Source organism: Podarcis gaigeae (assembly GCF_964106915.1).
Source record: "Podarcis gaigeae genome assembly, chromosome: 8".
In the NCBI taxonomy this organism is placed as follows: Eukaryota; Metazoa; Chordata; class Lepidosauria; order Squamata; family Lacertidae; genus Podarcis; species Podarcis gaigeae.
In genome coordinates, this window is record NC_139684.1 from 4,897,905 (window position 1) to 4,916,655 (window position 18,751).

General features: G+C 45.6%; 2 protein-coding genes and 1 long non-coding RNA gene across 3 annotated transcripts; 2 read left to right on the top strand and 1 right to left on the bottom strand.

Moving 5' to 3' along the window:
- The first annotated feature begins 432 nt into the window (after positions 1-432).
- SNRPG (small nuclear ribonucleoprotein polypeptide G) lies at positions 433-3,558 on the top strand. The gene is made up of 4 exons (XM_083753494.1): positions 433-564; positions 910-932; positions 1,540-1,664; positions 3,400-3,558. The coding sequence occupies exons 1-4, from the start codon at positions 533-535 to the stop codon at positions 3,448-3,450; spliced, it is 231 nt and encodes a 76-aa protein (XP_083609620.1). The 5' UTR covers positions 433-532; the 3' UTR covers positions 3,451-3,558.
- Positions 3,516-16,202, bottom strand: PCYOX1 (prenylcysteine oxidase 1). The gene is made up of 6 exons (XM_083753304.1): positions 16,051-16,202; positions 12,791-12,997; positions 10,625-10,799; positions 8,566-8,777; positions 5,687-5,842; positions 3,516-5,374 (listed from the first exon to the last, which is right to left on the bottom strand). Exons 1-6 carry the CDS (start codon positions 16,151-16,153, stop codon positions 4,725-4,727), a joined length of 1,503 nt encoding a protein of 500 aa, XP_083609430.1. The 5' UTR covers positions 16,154-16,202; the 3' UTR covers positions 3,516-4,724.
- On the top strand, positions 9,229-10,348 carry LOC310851265. The gene is made up of 2 exons (XR_014567672.1): positions 9,229-9,329; positions 9,568-10,348. It is a non-coding gene; the product is annotated as an uncharacterized lncRNA (long non-coding RNA).
- Positions 16,203-18,751: the final 2,549 nt, after the last annotated feature.

Consider the following 18,751-nt stretch of genomic DNA (forward strand, 5'->3'; position numbering starts at 1 on the left):
CTAGGCAGACTCGCTTCTCTGCCTGTCTACTCAGAAGTAAAACCCACTGCACAAATGAGTTTTACTCTCAGGTAAACGTGTGGCTTAATTTCCCAAGGGCATAATGGAGTCCTTATTTGTCCACTAGCTGGGATGCAATGGGAAGTCTGAAATAAAATACTTAAACCCTATACATAAACATATTAGCATATATGCAAATAAACCCTAAATGCAAATGAAGCATGGCCTGTTGCTTTACACGTGGTGGAAACGAGTCGATAAGACCCACCCGCAAAGGGAACAGCTCGGCCGCTGATTGGTTGGCGGCGGAAAACCGAGGGCAGACCGCGGCCTTCTACTCTGCGCTGATTGGTTGCGAGGACGAGGTAGTCCACGCCCTGCAGGCGTCCCTTGCGTTGAGCTAGTCCGCGCCGGCGCAACAGGCTCCTCCTGATTGGAGTAGAGCGGAAGCTGCGCCGTGACGTCATACGCCGGAACGGTGCTAAGGCGGGAGGAAGACGCTGGTCGCCGGAGCTGCCTGTGAGGAGACACGATGAGCAAAGCACACCCGCCGGAGCTGAAGAAGTGAGCGCGGCAGGGCGGCGGGGGCCGGGGAGCCCGATGGGAAGGAGGCGAGAACAAGCGGGGGGCGGCCGTCGTTAGCGAGCGAGCGAGCGAGCGAGCGCTTGGGCCTCCTCGCTCCCATCATGCACCGCACGCGTGTGTGTCATAGAGCTACGAAAAAGTAGAGCAGCACATGGCTCGGGACCGCCGTCGTTTTCCTCCTTAGGGCGAATTGATCATAGAGCTAGGGAGGCCGTATATCTATTTCTATTTTTCTTTCTAAAGACATATAACTCACCCTTTCCCTGTGTTGAGATGAATTTGACTGCAGTGATGCTTAATTATTCACTCTTATTTAATTTTCAGATTTATGGACAAGAAGCTGTCATGTAAGTTGAATGGCTTTTTTTTTTTTTTGCTCCATTTTGGGAGGAAAAATTTACTGGGACTTACTTTGTCTCTTGTCGTCTTAACTTGTGCTGAATGGCAACCTGCACTCACTTCCCCCATTCTTTGCTTCTGTAGCCGTACAGTCATACCTTGGGTTACAAACGCTGTGGGTTGCGCGTTTTCAGGTTGCAGACCACGCCGAACCCAGAAGTCCCGGAATGGGTTACTTCCGTGTATTGGCACATGCGCAGAAGCGCCAAATCACATCATGCGTGTGTGCAGACACAGTGCTGCGGGTTGCGAGCGTGCCTCCCACACTGATCACATTCGCAACCCGAGGTATGACTGTATCCCGTATGTCTAGTCAGGAGAGTAGCCTAGATTCCCTGTGATGCACAGCCAGCTGCCAAACAAACGTATGAAAGCGAGTTGTACATCTTTCCCCTGGTTTGAACTGGGTTCCACAATTGTGAGCAAGAAAGGCTAAAGACAGATTACCTCCACATCTGTCCATCTTAATTCCATAAATGTTGTCTTGGACATAGCAAACGTAGAATCAAGATAAAGTACCAAGAGGAAGTAAACTAACCTGACTGTTCCTTACAGTGAAATTAAATGGTGGCCGGCATGTCCAAGGAATCTTAAGAGGATTTGATCCATTTATGAATCTTGTAATAGATGAGTGTGTGGAAATGGCACCAGGAGGACAACAGAACAACATAGGGATGGTGGTAAGTAGAAATTAATTAACCTTTTAAAAGTACAGTGGTACCTCGGGTTAAGTACTTAATTCGTTTTGGAGGTCCGTACTTAACCTGAAACTGTTCTTAACCTGAAGCACCACTTTAGCTAATGGGGCCTCCTGCTGCCGCCACACCACCGGAGCACAATTTCTGTTCTCATCCTGAAGCAAAGTTCTTAACCTGAAGCACTATTTCTGGATCAGCAGAGTCTGTAACCTGAAGCGTATGTAACCCGAGGTACCACTGTAGTTGAAACCGAAAACGGCAGCTAAGCTAATGTCATCCATTGCACTTGAGAATTTATCAAAAGCATTTTCTAGAAAAATATCTTTGAGTTAGATTTTTTTAAAAAAAAATATATGCAGGAATTCATCTATGTGGTTTTGCCTGGTACTGTATCAAACTATAATCCAAAATCCTGCAGTACTTTTTTATTGTGTTTTACTGATTTTCAAAGCTTACAAAAGCTACTATAATAAAAAGAACAAGAATTAAACTAAAGAGGTAGACAAAATAAACCTCATAATTCCCCCACCCCACCCACTTTCACAGAACAGTTCTGAAGAATGCCAGGATACTGCTCCAAAGGCATGTTTGCACTGAAGGGAGGCAATATCCATATTCGTTTGTAAATGTCACTTGTTCACAATAGAGTATACCAAAGCTCTACTCATACTTGGCAAAAAGTGGTACAGTGGCTTTGGAACTCATACATCAAAGTAAGAATTTTAGGATCTGTTTGAAAGGCTTCTTCTAGATGACTATTCAAACTGCATTTCTTCATGAAAATATCTTTTTAGCCCCAAGGATTTTACACCACTTTTGAATCTTTGGCAACATCCTTTTCTTAAAATGAGGTCACCCAGAGCAGTCAGTGTGTGTACTTAAGAGTTATGAGGAAAATAAAGAGACCAACCTAAAATAATATTAGAGGCAGTAATCCTGAATACCAGTTACTGGAAACCACAGAAGAGGAGTGGGCTCTTGCGCTCAAGTGAGAACAGGATGCTGGACCAGACGCCTATTGGCCTGATCCAGCAGGCTCTTCTTACATTCTTAAGTGTAGCTGTGGATCTTTTTTAACCCTTGCAGAAGCCTCTTCTCTGACTTCTCCATAACTCCTTGTTTTCTTGTCCCGTATTCCTGGGACAGCTGGTACCTTGAGTTTGGCTAAGGTGTATGGTTTGTGTCTAGACTCCTTCAGAACTGCCTCTTTTCACATGAACTTGTCAAATCTTAGATGCGCCCTTTTCGGCTTTCTCTCCTCCCATTAGTTAACTGGGTAGGAACACGTGAGATAAACTTTGGTGGTTGCGCTGCAGTTTCAGATCTTTCTCCCTAAGGAAGCTCATCTGGCACAGAGTTTGTCCTTTCAGTATCAGGTGATGACTTGCCTTTTATTTTTGGTATTTTAAGTTAGAAGATTAAAGTGCTTTGGGTGATGTTCACTGTTAGTCATAATCATAAATAGACTAATTATAATGAATTGAGTTGTCAGTGGGTTAACTCCCGAGTATGATTATTATTTGTTATTGCCCTTTAAAAGGCTTTGAACAAATAATGTAGGAATAATAACAAAGCTTAAGCACTGAAGTGTAGTGACTTTCTGCAGCTGTCTTTCGTGATGTGGGAAACAGGTCCCTTTTGTGAGTCTGTAATATTCTTCCTTAAGCCACTCAGCAGTATTTGGTTGGTGTTTAACTTTCAGTGTTTTTATTTCTAGGTAATACGTGGAAACAGCATCATTATGCTAGAAGCTTTGGAACGAGTATAAACAAACCAGTGGGACAAGCTACAATGTGGACATTTGTTTTTGTATTGTAGATTTTACAGGCATGACACACTCTTTGTGATTTTTTTTAAATAAATTGTTAAAATTGGATCAACTTACTCTACTGTTTTGAACGTAAATTCAGGGTGGTTTGAAGTCTACATGGTTGACTTCTCAGTGCATTAACAGGTTAAAACTGAGGGCTTCTTCTGTTTTCTTCCATGTAATTCTTTCATCTGATAAACAGAACGAATTGTTGTAGCATGTAGCAGTAAACTAAACTTTTGGCAGTAAGGCTCATCAATTAAGGCACCTTCCCTTTTGAAGAGACTGTACAAGAGCACATTGGGATAACGAAGGTGAACCCATTACATACTTCCTTTTGCTGAGAGACTAAAAGAAATTGCCAGATTTCATTCAGAATTTCTGAATACTAGCAAAAGGTCAGTGCACATAATTTTATAGAATGGTATTCAGTGCTAGCTTTGTGCTCTTTTACCAGGCATGTTGTGACATTATTGTGCCCGATGTGCAAATAGTGGGCAGCATAAGCAGTCTGAAATACATAGGATCAGATAAACTGCATCTAAGCCGTAGGTGCATTTAAGATAATCAATTTCCTACAACGTACTTTTAGTGGATTTAGATTGTGCTTAAAGCAGTCTTGCGCCTCATGGCAAAAGGCTGTCAACTGGATCAACTGTAAGTAGCCTCCCTTAGTAAGCAACTAAATACACACAATCCCTTCTCTTGGGCTACATTTGTATTTTATATCAGACGCAGCTAAACATCAGAAACCTTACTTTGTCTAGCAATAATATGGCTTGAGTTATCCATTATCACAGTGTATAAGATTGCGACTTCTGAAAGGGAGATACATAATTGGACAGTATGACAATACACAATTCGTGGGCATCAGTATACTGATGGAAAAATCGTAACAATTTCATTTAATGTCAACCCTCCTTTTCTTTCAGCTACTTGCTGTCAGTTGCTAATCCACCCCAGCCCAGCACCTGATGGCTCTTGCATGTTGCTAACAAAGTAAAATCCTTAATTAAGCTGCATGGCTCAAAGACAGCTATTCTTTCACTCCACTGTGCCTTGTTGCTATCTTTTCCTGTAAATATAGTAAAAGAGCTTTCAGTAGATGATGCACCACATGGTCTGATACAGCTTGCTAAATCCTCAGATCCACTCTCTTCTCCTCTTCCCCCACCCCACCAAATACAGTATACCAACCTAGATTTCCTCCCCAGCCGTGTGTGTATTCTACCTCAGAGTTCTGTTTTGAGTCTCTCGTGCAAATCTTCTTGATCAATCATGTCTGCCTTATCATACCAGCGATGGTAGGCTAAAAGAGCAGCATTCTTGGCTGCGATTGCGCTCATTTCCATGGCACTTGCAGCCCATTCGATGCTGTTGAGGTAGTACATTTTGTCATGGAGAATGATAGGGGGGCATTTCTCTGGGGGGCTGTAGTGTGGGTAGGCAAGCCACGTCTTCACTTCAACAGAATCGTAAGACGAGAAAAGCAAATTCAGTTGCTCCTTGGTGAGAGGCTTGGGTGAGAACACTTTCCAAACAGCAGGGCTCAGAAGCGGCTTAGTTTTATCTTCAACTGGAGAGACAATGCCAATACAATTGATAAACAACTTTGGGTGCTCCATTGTGAAAATGGCAGTTAAAGAGAACTTTGAAGGATCCTGGTAGCCAAAGTAGGAAGTGTTAATGCGCCCATGGACAAACGTTGCCACAGTCTGATGGTAGGGCTGGGAGAACTCGGGAATGGGTGGCTTGAAGTTGCGGAAAGTTATGTTGGCAATTTTACGCTGCAACGGGGTGGCAATCAGAATGATGTCGTACAGCTCTGACATCAATCCTGACGTAGAATTGTAGGTGACTTCATACAGCTTCGCAGTATCTCCTGGGGGACAAAGAAAGTACTTTTTAAAAAGCAACACTATTTATTTAAAACATAATCAAGAGTAATCCGCCTGATGTAGCACTAGGCCAGTTTTCCAGCAGATTTCAGGTGGCTTTGAAGAGGAAAAAAGTTGTAGTTTCAAATACAAGTAGTCTGTCTGGCTTTTATTATTGACATCTATGCCCCTTCCTTTCATCTACCCAGCCAGTTTTGACTTCCCCTGTCCAAACCAATATATCTCAACCAGCAGATTCTAATGCAATTATTTTTTTCTACTGCATCCCAAGTGTAAGAATGTTGTAGCAAGCTCACCTAAGCGCCCCCTTTTCAGCGTTTTCTCTTCCAGAGCAATAACAGTGCCAGAAATCAGTTGTGCTTTAGAAGCATAAAGAAGGCCAGTGCATACCAGTTTGTTGCCACCTTCTACTGACCAAAGTCCAGAATCGGCGCCTGCCAAAGATACGGCACCTACCAGGGAGGCAATAATAAAATTTCACACAAACCTGCAGAACTCTACAACTAACAGTGAAGAAAAAAGCATTTGAAGATTGTATATCTAATATTAGAATATTTCTTTTTATTATTTCTTTATCACCAGAAGATTCCTGGGGGGAGGGTGTATAAAAGTGTGAATAAAACTTTACACAATGTATATAGTACATACACACACAAATAGGTAATCTACAATAAGCCATAATTTAAGACAGACAAAAAACAAAATAAGGAGCAGGGGCAACCCGTCCTGTTTTGCCACCTCAGGCAACAATGGGAAGGTGCCACCACCACCAAAGCCTCGCTTGCGGAGGTTGCACAGGGGCTTCCAGTGAAGTGTCTTCAAAAGCCGCTGCTGCTGCTCCTTGTTTCCCTGTCAGGGGCGGGCAGGATACCTTCAGGGGGGTTGCTGCCCAAGGGATTCTGCCACCCAAGGTGGCTGCCTCAGCTCACCTCACGGGCACGCAGGCCCTGTATGGATGTCCTTGGGGACTACACACAGAGAGTGTAACTCACAGAGCAGCCTTCCTGGGTCTCATGCCCTCTGAATGACAATCTCCATCATTCCTGACCATGGTCCATGCTTAGAGAATGTCAGTCATATCCCATGTATGGGAGAGTAGAAGAAAGAGGATTGTAGAAAGTTGTGTGTATTTAACTAAAACTAGAATGACTAACAAGGCCTTGTGTCTTATCAGGCCTCTGTTCCTACTCACAGGACTCCTGCTGAATTCTCTGTCCTTCGTGCTTTTGACACCAAGACGCCACAGCAGGCAGGCTGGCTGGCAAGCAAAACTTCTGCTCACATAGCCAGCCCCCTGTTGCCATGCAAATCACCTCATGTACTTTGGGCATGTTTGCAGCAGGTCTGTTCTTGACTCGGATAGTGAGGCAGACAGATGCTGTATTTTTCTGTGTATAACACGCCCCTGTGTATAACACAACCCCTATTTTGGGGGAATCCAAATAAATAAATCCCCCATATGCACTATCCGTGTATAAGATGACCCCCAATTTTAAACTTGAAAAAACAGGGGGGAAATAATAGTTTTATACACAGAAAAATACGGTATTAGAAAGTGAATTTTGTCCGTGAGATCATCATTCAAACATCCCCTTCATGCAGATTATTTCAGGAAGCAAAATGCCTTTCATTTGGTTGTGGCCATCAGGAAGAGGAATTTGGGTATTTTTTATTAAAAGTTACAGAAGCGTCCCCATGAGAATTTGGCCCTCCAGCATCTTTCAATGAAATTTCTAAAGGCTGTGCTTTACAGACATATTGAGTTATTGTAATCTATCCCTGAATATAAGAAGAACCTGTGGATCAGGCCAGTACCCCATCTAGTTCAGCATCTTGTTCTCAAAGTGGCCAACCAGATGCCTGTGAGAAACCCACAAGCAGCACCGAGTGCAAGAGCCCTCTCCCCTCCTATGGCCTCTAGCAGGAGCCATTGGTAACCCTCTCCTCCAGGTAAAGGTAAAGGGACCCCTGACCATTAGGTCCAGTCGTGGCCGACTCTGGGGTTGTGGTGCTCATCTCGCTTTATTGGCCGAGGGAGCCAGCGTACAGCTTCCGGGTCATGTGGCCAGCAGGACTAAGCCGCTTCTGGCAAAGCAGAGCAGTGCACAGAAATGCCGTTTACCTTCCCGCCGGAGCAGTACCTATTTATCTACTTGCACTTTGACGTGTTTTGAACTGCTAGGTTGGCAGAAGCAGGGACCGAGCAACGGGAGCTCACCCCGTCGTGGGGATTCGAACCGCCGACCTTCTGATTGGCAAGTCCTAGGCTCAGTGGTTTAACCAACAGCACCACCCACATCCCATTCTCCTCCAGGAATTTGTTTAATTCTCTTTTAAAGCCATCCAAGATAGTGGCTATCCCTGTGGGAACGAGTTCCACAGTTTAACCATGCACTGCATGAGGAAGTCCTTTCAGGACAGATGAAAGAACATTGAGCTTCATTGGGTGTCCACAAGTTCTAGCATAATAATAATAATAATAATAATAATAATAATAATAATAATTTACTTATACCCCACCCTTCCCAGTTCAGAAAACCGGGCTCAGGGCAGCTAACAACAAATTTAAAACACTTAATTGATGCTACAAAAAACAGGCATACAGTATAAAACGTGAATAACAATAAAATAAAAAATCAGTTTAGGGGGAAAATCCATCCAATAAACATCAGATGATCACCAGGGCTAGCTGGCTAAATTAGTCCTATTTGGGCCAGCGAGGAGACCAGGGGAGAATTAGCTGTGGGATCCCAGAGCGGGTAATCTTCATAAAAAGGGGAGGGAGAGGGAAGGAAGGGGAATAAAAGATCAGGCTAAGTTCCAATTGAAAGCCAGGCAGAATAGTTCTGTCTTACAGGCCCTGTGGAAGGAAGAGGGAGAAAAACTTTTCTCAATCCACTTTCTCTGTGCCCTGCATAATCTTGTAACCTAAAAAGTCCCAAACGCTGGAACCAAGAGTCACTCCATCCCCTTGATCATTTTGGTTGGTCTTTTCTCAACACCTCTTCCAAGTCTACAACATCCTTTTTGGGGTGAGGTGACCAGAATTGCAAATGCAGACACACCATATGGATTTGTATAACAGCATTATGAAAATCAGCAGGTTTTATTTTCAATTCCTTGAACCTTCAAGATATGGCAAGGTACAAATCTGCAAAGAAGCACTGCCACTTACCCACAAAGCTATTGATGTTGGCACCTTGGCCATAGTTGACTCTCATAACTGGAGTCACCATCTCATTGATGAACTTCTGAGAGAAGCTGGTCTTCTGCATGGCCTCATCAATGGTAACATTTAGCATCTGAACAAAGTCAGCCCCTCCGAGGGCATGAAGTAAACCCTCGTTGCTACTGAAGGCATAGTCGTAAACCTGATACCGATAGATCCTTTGTGTAAAAGGGGGGAAAGAATTAAGGTATGTGAAAGCAAAGACTGTGCAGGAGGAAGACAAAGTTAGTGACCAGTATTATTTTTTATAAGACTTTACTTATACAGTGGTGCCTGGGGTTACATACGCTTCAGGTTACATACGCTTCAGGTTACAGACTCCGCTAACCCAGAAATAGTGCTTCAGGTTAAAAACTTGGTTTCAGGATGAGAACAGATGAGAATCGTGCTCCGGTGGCGCGGCAGCAGCAGGAGGCCCCATTAGCTAAAGTGGTGTTTCAGGTTAAGTACCGACCTCCAGAACGAATTAAGTACTTAACCCGAGGCACCACTTTATTGGGTGGTGCCCTTTCAGAAACTTTGCGTTGTTTTCAAACAGAAAATAAATTGACGTTCATTATTGCTTTGCTGAGTGCCACCACTATGCACAACCACATAAGAATACTGACCCTAATTTAATTGCAACTTATTCCAATGCACAGGACTGATAGCTAAGAAGCCTGCACCCCAGATTGCTTTGCTAGTGCTTCCACGTATTTATTTAGGAATCTGTGTGCAGTGTTGATAGGACAGGTTTTTTTTCTTTCTCCCACCTTGTACCTGATTGTAAATAGCAAATAAAAAAGGGGTCCTAATAATGCTGTTGCACACTGGCTTACTGAGACAGAAACTACTGGCAGTGAATCGAGGCTTAAGGGAGAGCATATTTTAACAGGCCTGGAGTAAAGCAATTGATTCCTTAAGAATATAATTTCTTCTTTGTAGGCATCTTCCATTTGGGGGCCCCAGGTAAAAACAGACTTCACTGTGCATCTGATCTTGTATCTAACTGCCTTGCTGGATACTCAGGTGGTTATAGTCATTGTGCAAACTTGTTCTTCTGCTTGCTCCTGAAGCTTTGAAATGGCTGTCAGAAACAGGTATCAGAGAGCGGCTGGGGAAACCAGCTTGACAAGTCCATAGTCTAGAGTGCATTGGGCAGGCAGTATCCTTTACATTTGTGTAATCAATAAATCCTCTTGATCACAGGATAAACCTATGAGATAACATTCCTAGCTTGGCTAGCTAACATGGTCACTGAGAATATGACAGGGGTCAACAACCTTTTTCAGCTGTGGGCCGGTCCACCGACCCTCACACCTTGGGGGGAGGCTGGACTATATTTTTTTTGGGGGGGGGGAATGAACGAATTCCTATGCCCCACAAATAACCCAGAGATGCATTTTAAATAAAAGGACACATTCTACTCATGTAAAAACACGCTGATTCCCAGACCATCCGCGGGCTGGATTTAGAAGGCGATTGGGCCGCATCCGGCCCCCGGGCCTTAGGTTGCCTACCCCGTTGGTACTCTTAATTATTATTATTATTTAGTAAAAGGTGGGCAACATCTAACTTCCTAGCCAGAATGAATAAACCAGGGGTCAGCAAACTTTTACAGCAGGGGGCCGGTCCATTGTCCCTCAGACCTTGTGGGGGGCCGGACTATATTTTGAAAGAAAAAAAACGAACAAATTCCTATGCCCCACAAATAACCCAGAGATGCATTTTAAATAAAAGCACACATTCTCCTCATGTAAAAACATGCTGATTCCCGGACCATCTGCGGGCCAGATTTAGAACGCGATTGGGCCAGATCCGGCCCCGGGCCTTAGTTTGCCTACCCATGGAATAAACCATTCCAGTTTGGGGTTAAGGCAGCCTTTGCCAGTCTGGCACCTTCCAGGTGTTTCAAAAGTATTGGCAAGGGCCGGAGCCCCACAGGTTTCAGGGAAAGGTGCAGTAGCTACAGGTGCCTTGCCAGGGTGGGTGGGGAGAGGGCCTGCATTGAGACAGGCAGACTTACCTCATAAATTTGTCTAGCACATCCTCTACCCACATGTACATCCGCACAGGATTCAGTCCGTAATGCCAGAAGAGCTTGAGAAAATTCCAAATGTACCAGCTGCTCTCCTCAAAGACAAACTCATCTCCATTGTAGATGCCCAAAAGCCCACCTTGACCTTGATGGACGTTAAGACCTGCAGGTTTGAAAGTGCAGCTTGTGAACTGGGAGAAAGTCTGAGTTGACATTAGGGCAGCAGGGTGAGAACTCTGCATCTGTTTGAGATTTGGTGGGTGATGGATGGGTGCACACAGGCCTCTCTATCAGACACAGGATTTGGTGGGAACCCGTATTTTTAAATCTGAACTCCAGTAAGTCTGCTGTTCTGGGACCCGGGTGACGCTGTGGGTTAAACCACAGAGCCTAGGACTTGCCAATCAGAAAGTCGGTGGTTCCCTGTGACGGGGTGAGCTCCCATTGCTCGGTCCCTGCTCCTGCCAACCTAGCAGTTCGAAAGCACGTCAAAGTGCAAGTAGATAAATAGGTACCGTTCCAGCGGGAAGGTAAACGGCGTTTCCGTGCGCTGCTCTGGTTCGCCAGAAGTGGCTTAATTATGCTGGCCACATGTCCCGGAAGCTGTTTGCGGACAAACGCTGGCTCCCTCAGCCAATAAAGTGAGATGAGCGCCGCAACCCCAGAGTCGGCCACGACTGGACTTAACGGTCAGGGGTCCCTTTACCTACGTCTGCTGTTCACTTGTGTCTTTTTCAGAAATCTTGAGGGGGGGGAATGTTCATTTCCTTTCTGCCATGTGACTACAGTCGTACCTTGGAAGTCGAACGGAATCTGTTCCAGAAGTCTGTTTGATTTCCAAAACATTCATAAACCAAAGCACGGCTACCGATTGGCTGCAGGAGCTTCCTGCAGCCAATTAGAAGCTGCGGAAGCTACGTTGGACGTTCGGTTTCCAAAGAATGTTTGCAAACCGAAACACTCACTTCCAGGTTTGCAGCACTCAGGAGCCAAAACATTCAAGCACCAAGGCATTCGCGATCCAAGGTACGACTGTATTGTGGAACTTGTCACACTTTACGTAGATCTGATTCAGATCTCACAAAACCAGTGTTTTAAAACAACAGCACTTGTTGCTGGTTTATTTCCGAGCCTAAATCAAGGTGCTCACAAGAGTATTTAAAGCCGTAAACTACTCACTAAACAACCCCAGGTACATGAAAGACTGTCTCCTTCTCTACTGACACACTTGGGTGCTAAGAATGGCATAGGGGGATGCAGTCCAGGAAAGGGCCTTTTCTGTGGTGGAGAGAAGCTTCTGGCAAGTGTGGAAGACACACCTCTTTACCTTGGCTTTTGACACCTGAGATGTACCCATCTTATTCTTGTGACTGTGGCTTACAGCTTACATTTTGAGCGGAAGTAAAGCAGCGATACCCAGGCTTGTCACACACAGAAACACAGGCCCATCTTACCCATTGAGGCTAGTGGTGCGGGGTGCCAGAGCGGCAAGTTCTGGATGGCGCTAGGCGAGAGTCAGGGGAACACCAAATGAGTGCGCTGAGTGAGCAAGGGTGCATGTGCCACTCCCACTGAGCGTCGGCTCTGTTTTTCCCCTTTTAGCCTGCAGGTACCAAATTCTGCAGGGCGCCAGAGGGCTAAAAGGGAAAAAACCGAGCCGATGCTTGGCAGGAGCGGCGCAGGCCAGCTTGCTCGGTGTGCTGCCTGCTGTGGCCACCGCAGCACAAAGCGTCCAGCTGAGCCAGGAAACACCGCGTTCAGCCTCCGCCTCTTCCCCGCCGGAGGAGCCACCTTCCAGCCGCTGCCCGCCTCCTCCAGCCCTAAAAAAAGGTCAATTCTGGGAAGGGATCTTTGCACCACGGCACCGGATATGCTTAAGACGGCCCTGCACAAACACCCCCAGAAAGAAAATGCCCCTCCCATTTCCTCCAAATTAATTATAGCAACCTTCCCAGACGTTGGGCCCTCCAGATGTTTTAGACTGTAACTGGCTGGAGTGGATAGGAATTGGGAGGTGGGCAGAATCTGGTGGGCAGAGAAGGCTGCACTATAGCCTTTTCACTGGTGTGAAATGGAACCAAAACAGTTTCCACTGGCATAAGAACAAAGGAGCAGGGATGAAACCTGCTCCTAGGGAAAATAAGGTGTCCATACCTAGCTCTTTCACAAAATGTTTCATGTGCAGATTAAGGGGGTGGATGACGGATCCTCCTGCTTCATAGTATTTCCCTTCCAAATTGATAGTAGCCGCACGGCCTCCGACTTCTCCTCTTTCAAAGATATCAATCTGGATGTCTTTACCAAACTTCTGGCGCAGGAAATAGGCTGCAGATGTGCCCCCGACGCCAGCTCCAATCACACCTGGAATTAAGTTAATTTTCCTGTATTTAATTCCTTTCAACAGAACTCAGAATAAGGTAACCTGCATAAGATTCCCTCGGAAGGCGGTGGACTCTCTTTCATGGGAGCTTTTTATGCAGAGGTTGGAGGGCCATCTGTCATGGATGCTTCAGTCGAGATTCCTGCATTGCACTGGGCTAGACTAGATGACCCTCGGGGGTCCCTTCCTCCTCTACAATTCTGTAATTCTATGAGAACATCAGAAGAGCCTGCTGGATCAGGCCCAAGGGATGTGTTTATGGAAGCAAGGGCACAGTGGCCTGAAAGAGTTTTGGAACCACTTAAATACAGTGGTACCTCAGGTTAAGTACTTAATCCGTTCCGGAGGTCCGTTCTTAACCTGAAACTGTTCTTAACCTGAAGCACCATTTTAGCTAGTGGGGCCTCCTGCTGCCCTGCACAATTTCTGTTCTCATCCTGAAGCAAATTTCTTAACCCGAGGTAATATTTCTGGGTTAGCGGAGTCTGTAACCTGAAGCGTATGTAACCCGAGGTACCACTGTAAACTGTAATGAGCAGTGGAAGTCCAGGCAGAAGCTTAATACAGGTGTACCATGGTTTGCAAACAGTCTGGTTTGCATACGTTTTGGGTTACAAACACGTCAAACCCGGAAGTGCATGTCCCAGTTTGCAAACTTTTTTTTGGATTACAATCCATTTTTTGGATTATGAACATTTTTTTTTGAAGGCCCCATTGGCGAAAGCGCACCTTGAGTTACAACCTGCTTTGGTTTATGAACGGACCTCCAGAATGGATTAAAATGTCTCTGGCAATAGTTTGTTTGATTTTTGTTAAAAAAACCACACACTCCTGGATACTTCACGGAAGAAGTAGATCTAGATTAAATAGCAGGGGGAGGGGTGCAGACTGACATTTTGATGCCAAGGGCACTGTGTGATCACTCTGAAAAACTTGCATACCATTTAGGAGCATCACCAATCTACCATAAGCGTATGTCACAGGAGTTCCTGAGAGTAATAATAATAATAATAATAATTTATTCTTTATATCCTGCCCATCTGGCTGGGTTTCCTCAGTCACTCTGGGTGGCTCCCAACAGAATATTAAAAAAACGATAAAACTTCCCTAAACAGGACTGCCTTCAGATGTCTTCTAAAAGTCAGATAGATGTTTATTTTCTTGACATCTGATGGGAGGGCGTTCCACAGGGCGGGCGCCACCACCGAGAAGGCCCTCTGCCTGGTCCCTTGTAGCTTCAATTCATGCAGAAGGCCCTCAGAGCTGGACCTCAGTGTCCGAGCTGAACGATGTGGTTGGAGACGCTCCTTCAGGTATACTGAGAGCTGAAACCTTTCTTTGATCATATCACAGATTTAGTAAACAAAGCTGGGGTGAAGTTGGAAAGGGGTGTTTGAGTAATTTGGTCATTTGTTGACCAAAGCACTGTCCAGAATTTGGATACTTGTGGGCAGTCCCGTGGAGGAGGGTGCCTCTTTCTCCACAGCCCCTCCAACTGGAGGAGGAGACTGCAATGTCATATGGGCAATCTGCACTGCTATGCACTGGTGTATGACTTCCATTCAACACTTGCTCACATAAGCTGAGACTGACCCATCACGATTTAGAACGGCCTCGGTCCAGTAGACCTGAAGGAGCGTCTCCACCCCCATTGTGCTGCCTGGACACTGAGATCCAGCGCCAAGGGCCTTCTGCAAAAATTGAAGCTACAGGGGACCAGGCAGAGGGCCTTCTCGGTAGTGGCACCTGCCCTGTGGAACGCCCTTCCACCAGATGTCAAAGAGAAAAACAACTACCAGACTTTTAGAAGACATCTGAAGGCAGCCCTGTTTAGGGAAGCTTTTAATATTTGACGGACTATTGTATTTTAATATTTTGTTGGAAGCCACCCAGAGTGGCTGGGGAATAAATAAATTATTATTATTATTATTATTATTATTATTATTATTATTATTATTATACATAGCATTTAAAATCCTTTATTTGGACGTGCAGGTCTTTCTCCCCTATAAGTTGTCCAACTGGTGTAAGCAGTTTGGTGTAAGCATTTTCTAAAGGAAAAACTGGACTAGCTTGTTTCAAAAAGCCACATGTGGGTTTCCAACTAGGGTCAGCACATGTTTCACAAGCCCATGAGTCAATGGCGCACACAAAGTCATGTCCCAATAGGGCCAGCGGAACTTTGTGTGGCAAAGCATTATTTGCTTCAAGACGATTTTTAACTTGACACCTACCTGAACTGAAATTTCATGTGAAATGCATGTCTGCACAAGCACATGTCGCAGCTCACGGTTATTGGGAATTGAGTTTCCTCAAAGGGTGAACTCCCAAGTACATGATGCCAGGCTCAGGAGGAGGGGGTGGCAAGAAAAACCCACTTCCCTATTTTCTGCTGGTTGCCATGGCCCAGTAAAAGGGCCTCCCCTTTTGCCTATGCTCTCCTAGGAAGGAAACTAGAATTTTAAAGGTGGCATTTTGTCTGCATTAATAAGATGCTGAAGCGATGTATGGATGTGAAAATTCACCCCACAGAGTTTTTCCTATCACAATGGGGCACAGGGCGGAGAATTTGCATCCGCTTGAAGTTCTCCGCAAGATCTATCTCAGGATCTCAAACTCAGTTTCCAAACTTAGTTGGGTGTTCCTGAAAGCAGATCCACCTCAAAGGACGAATGTGTGGCCAGGGAGCCAGCCCCCTTTGAAATGAAGGGACGACTCTGTTATATCTCATCTTTGTCAAAATCCGTGTGGGGAACCCCAACTTCAAAAACAAAGGCTATTGCAATCAAGATCATAAAGGCAAGATGCAGAGCGCCTTTCCCCTCTTATGCGTGTAGCACTCTGGAAGCTGAGCGCTCTGCACATGCTCCAAGGCACCTTTGCATCAATGCACGAGTGTGCAATTGCAAATATGTGTTTGCGTCTTTGCCCTTCAGCACCTTGTCGAAAAGTAACGAGGCGGCAGAGGGTCCCCTTCCTCCCCCCGCCGCCCCTTTCTTTCCTCCGGCCCCAGCCCCCCTCCGCCACTCCCTACCTATCCTGGCGGGCGGGGGGCGCAGCTCCTGGTTCCCCCGCGCGACTCCCTGCCACAGGGCGGCCAGGAGCGGCAGGGCGCGGAGCAGGCAGCGGGCGGCCATGGCGGCGGCGGCTCGGCGAAGATGGAAGGAGGGAAGTGGGGAGGGACTCTCCTGGGCCCGCGCCCCGCCCCGCGGCCTCTGGGCGGCGGCGGAAACGGGAGGCCGCGGCGCGAGGGAGGTGGCGCGGGCCAGAAGGGTAGACCACTGTTTCCCAACCTTCAGTCTCCAGCTGTTTTCAGACTACAATTCCCATCATCCCTGACCACTGGTCTTGCTACCTAGGGATGATGGGAGTTGTAGTCCAAAAACAGCTGGAGACCCAAGGTTGGGAAACATTGGGGTAGACTGCTGCTGCGCCGGGAGGATCCCTCTGGCAACGCGAGCCGGAGAGGAGCCTCCGGACCCGCGTTTTGGCCCGTGTCTCCCGCCCGCCCCCGCGGAAAAAAAGCCCGCAAGGGGGGGCTCCCTGCCGCCCAGCAGCTGCTCTTGGCGGGTAGACTGTCTCTGGACGAGGAGCTTCATCTCAACTGGCTGCTGTCATCATGCTTAGAGCGCCCGCTGTGGCGCATCTACTCCAGCCTCCTGTTCTCTCAGTTGGCCAAATACCCGCGAGGACCCGGTAGACTGCCTCTGGATGCCTGGATGCTGGATCGGGGCCCAGCCAGATGTTCCCAAGGGAAACCCCGCAGGCAGCATTCGAGCGCGAGAGCAACTCTTCGGAATCTCCCCTCCGGGGATCCAGACCCTGGAGGCAGAGCAGAGCCAAGTTGGTGGCCATCGGCACTGCCTCCTGCGGAAGCGAGTTCCCCAGATCATCATCATCATCATCATCATAAAATGTTTAATAGGTTATTGTATTTTAGTGTTCTGTTGGAAGTCGTCCAGAGTGGCTGGGTATAAATTATTATTATTATTATTATTATTATTATTATTATTATTATTATTATTACTACTATTTAATACAGTAATAATAATAATACAGTAATCAATTGTGTGCTGCTCAAGGACTTTCTTTTAGGTGTCCCGAACCTTTCAACATTCAGCTTCATTGGATGCCCATGAGAAAAAGGGAGAAAAACTTTTCTCTACCTGCTTTTTACATGTTGTTTAATTTTATAAGCTTCTATCATTTCACCTCTTACTTTTTTCCTTTAATAATAATAATAATAAATTTTATTTATACCTCGCCCTCCCCGGACAGAGCCAGGCTCAGGGCAGCTTACACCAATAAAATAAAATCACATTAAAACATAATGGGAGTGCCTGATCAGCTCATCTGTCTCCTGAGAAATCTCTATGTGGGACAAGAAGCTACAGTTAGAACTGGATATGGAACAACTGATTGGTTCAAAATTGGGAAAGGAGTACGACAAGGCTGTATATTGTCTCCCTGCTTATTTAACTTATATGCAGAATTCATCATGCGAAAGGCTGGGCTGGATGAATCCCAAATTGGAATTAAGATTGCCGGAAGAAATATCAACAACCTCACATATGCAGATGACACAACATTGATGGCAGAAAGTGAGGAGGAATTAACCTTTTAATGAGGGTGAAAGAGAGCACAAAATATGGTCTGAAGCTCAACATCAAAAAAACTAAAATCATGGCCACTGGTCCCATTACCTCCTGGCAAATAGAAGGGGAAGAAATGGAGGCAGTGAGAGATTTTACTTTCTTGGGCTCTATGATCACTGCAGATGGTGGCAGCAGCCACGAAATTAAAAGACGCCTGCTTCTTGGGAGAAAAGCAATGACAAACCTAGACAGCATCTTAAAAAGCAGAGACATCACCTTGCCAACAAGGTCTGTATAGTTAAAGCTATGGTTTTCCCAGTAGTGGCCAATTTGCCCTTTGGCCAATTTGGTTGCCGTTTTCCAAACCCTTTCCCAGCTGGACAATCTCCTTTTTCAGATGAGGGGACCAGAACTGCACAACTATCTCCCCTGGGTTTGATGAAATGGAGAGACACACATATTGGGGACATCTCAGTTGAACAACAACCCTATAGGGTAGGCCTGGCTAGACTGAAACTTAGCAACTAGCCCCAAGTCTCCCCTGTGAACTTGATGGCTGAATGCAGATTTGAAGCTGGGTATCACCAATTCTTCTTCAGCCCCACTCACTTCTACATAGGATTGCAGCCCTTGGCACATTTTGAAAATTTAAAATTTAGTGTGTGCCTGCAACGGAGATTGCTGTAATATATTAAACTATTCTGCATACTCAGTGAAAGCAAGTTTGAATAAGATGAACCATAGTGGCTGTTAGTAATGTTAACTGTTGAAGGTTCTACTAATGAAACCTACTGAAATAAATGGGGAAAACTTAGTGATTTCAGAATATTCTGGGTATTCTTAGAATTTTAAGATTTATTTCCTTTGGGTGCTTCTCAGAGTTTCCTTGTACTAGTTTAATTTTCTGCGCTCGTTTCATGCTGTTTTTGAAAAGTGTACAGTATTGGATTTTATGCTGGTCTTAATTTCATAGTCTTTTACCTTGCTTTGCATTCCTTTGTTTTGATTGTCAGTGGAAGCTGCACAGAGAGCTTATGCTACTGGGTTTGCATAAAAAGTACTGTATGCATTTTGCAAATAATCAAAGAACCAGATAAACACTGTTTTCCTCGTTTTGGGGGGTGAGACCCCCCCTGGATC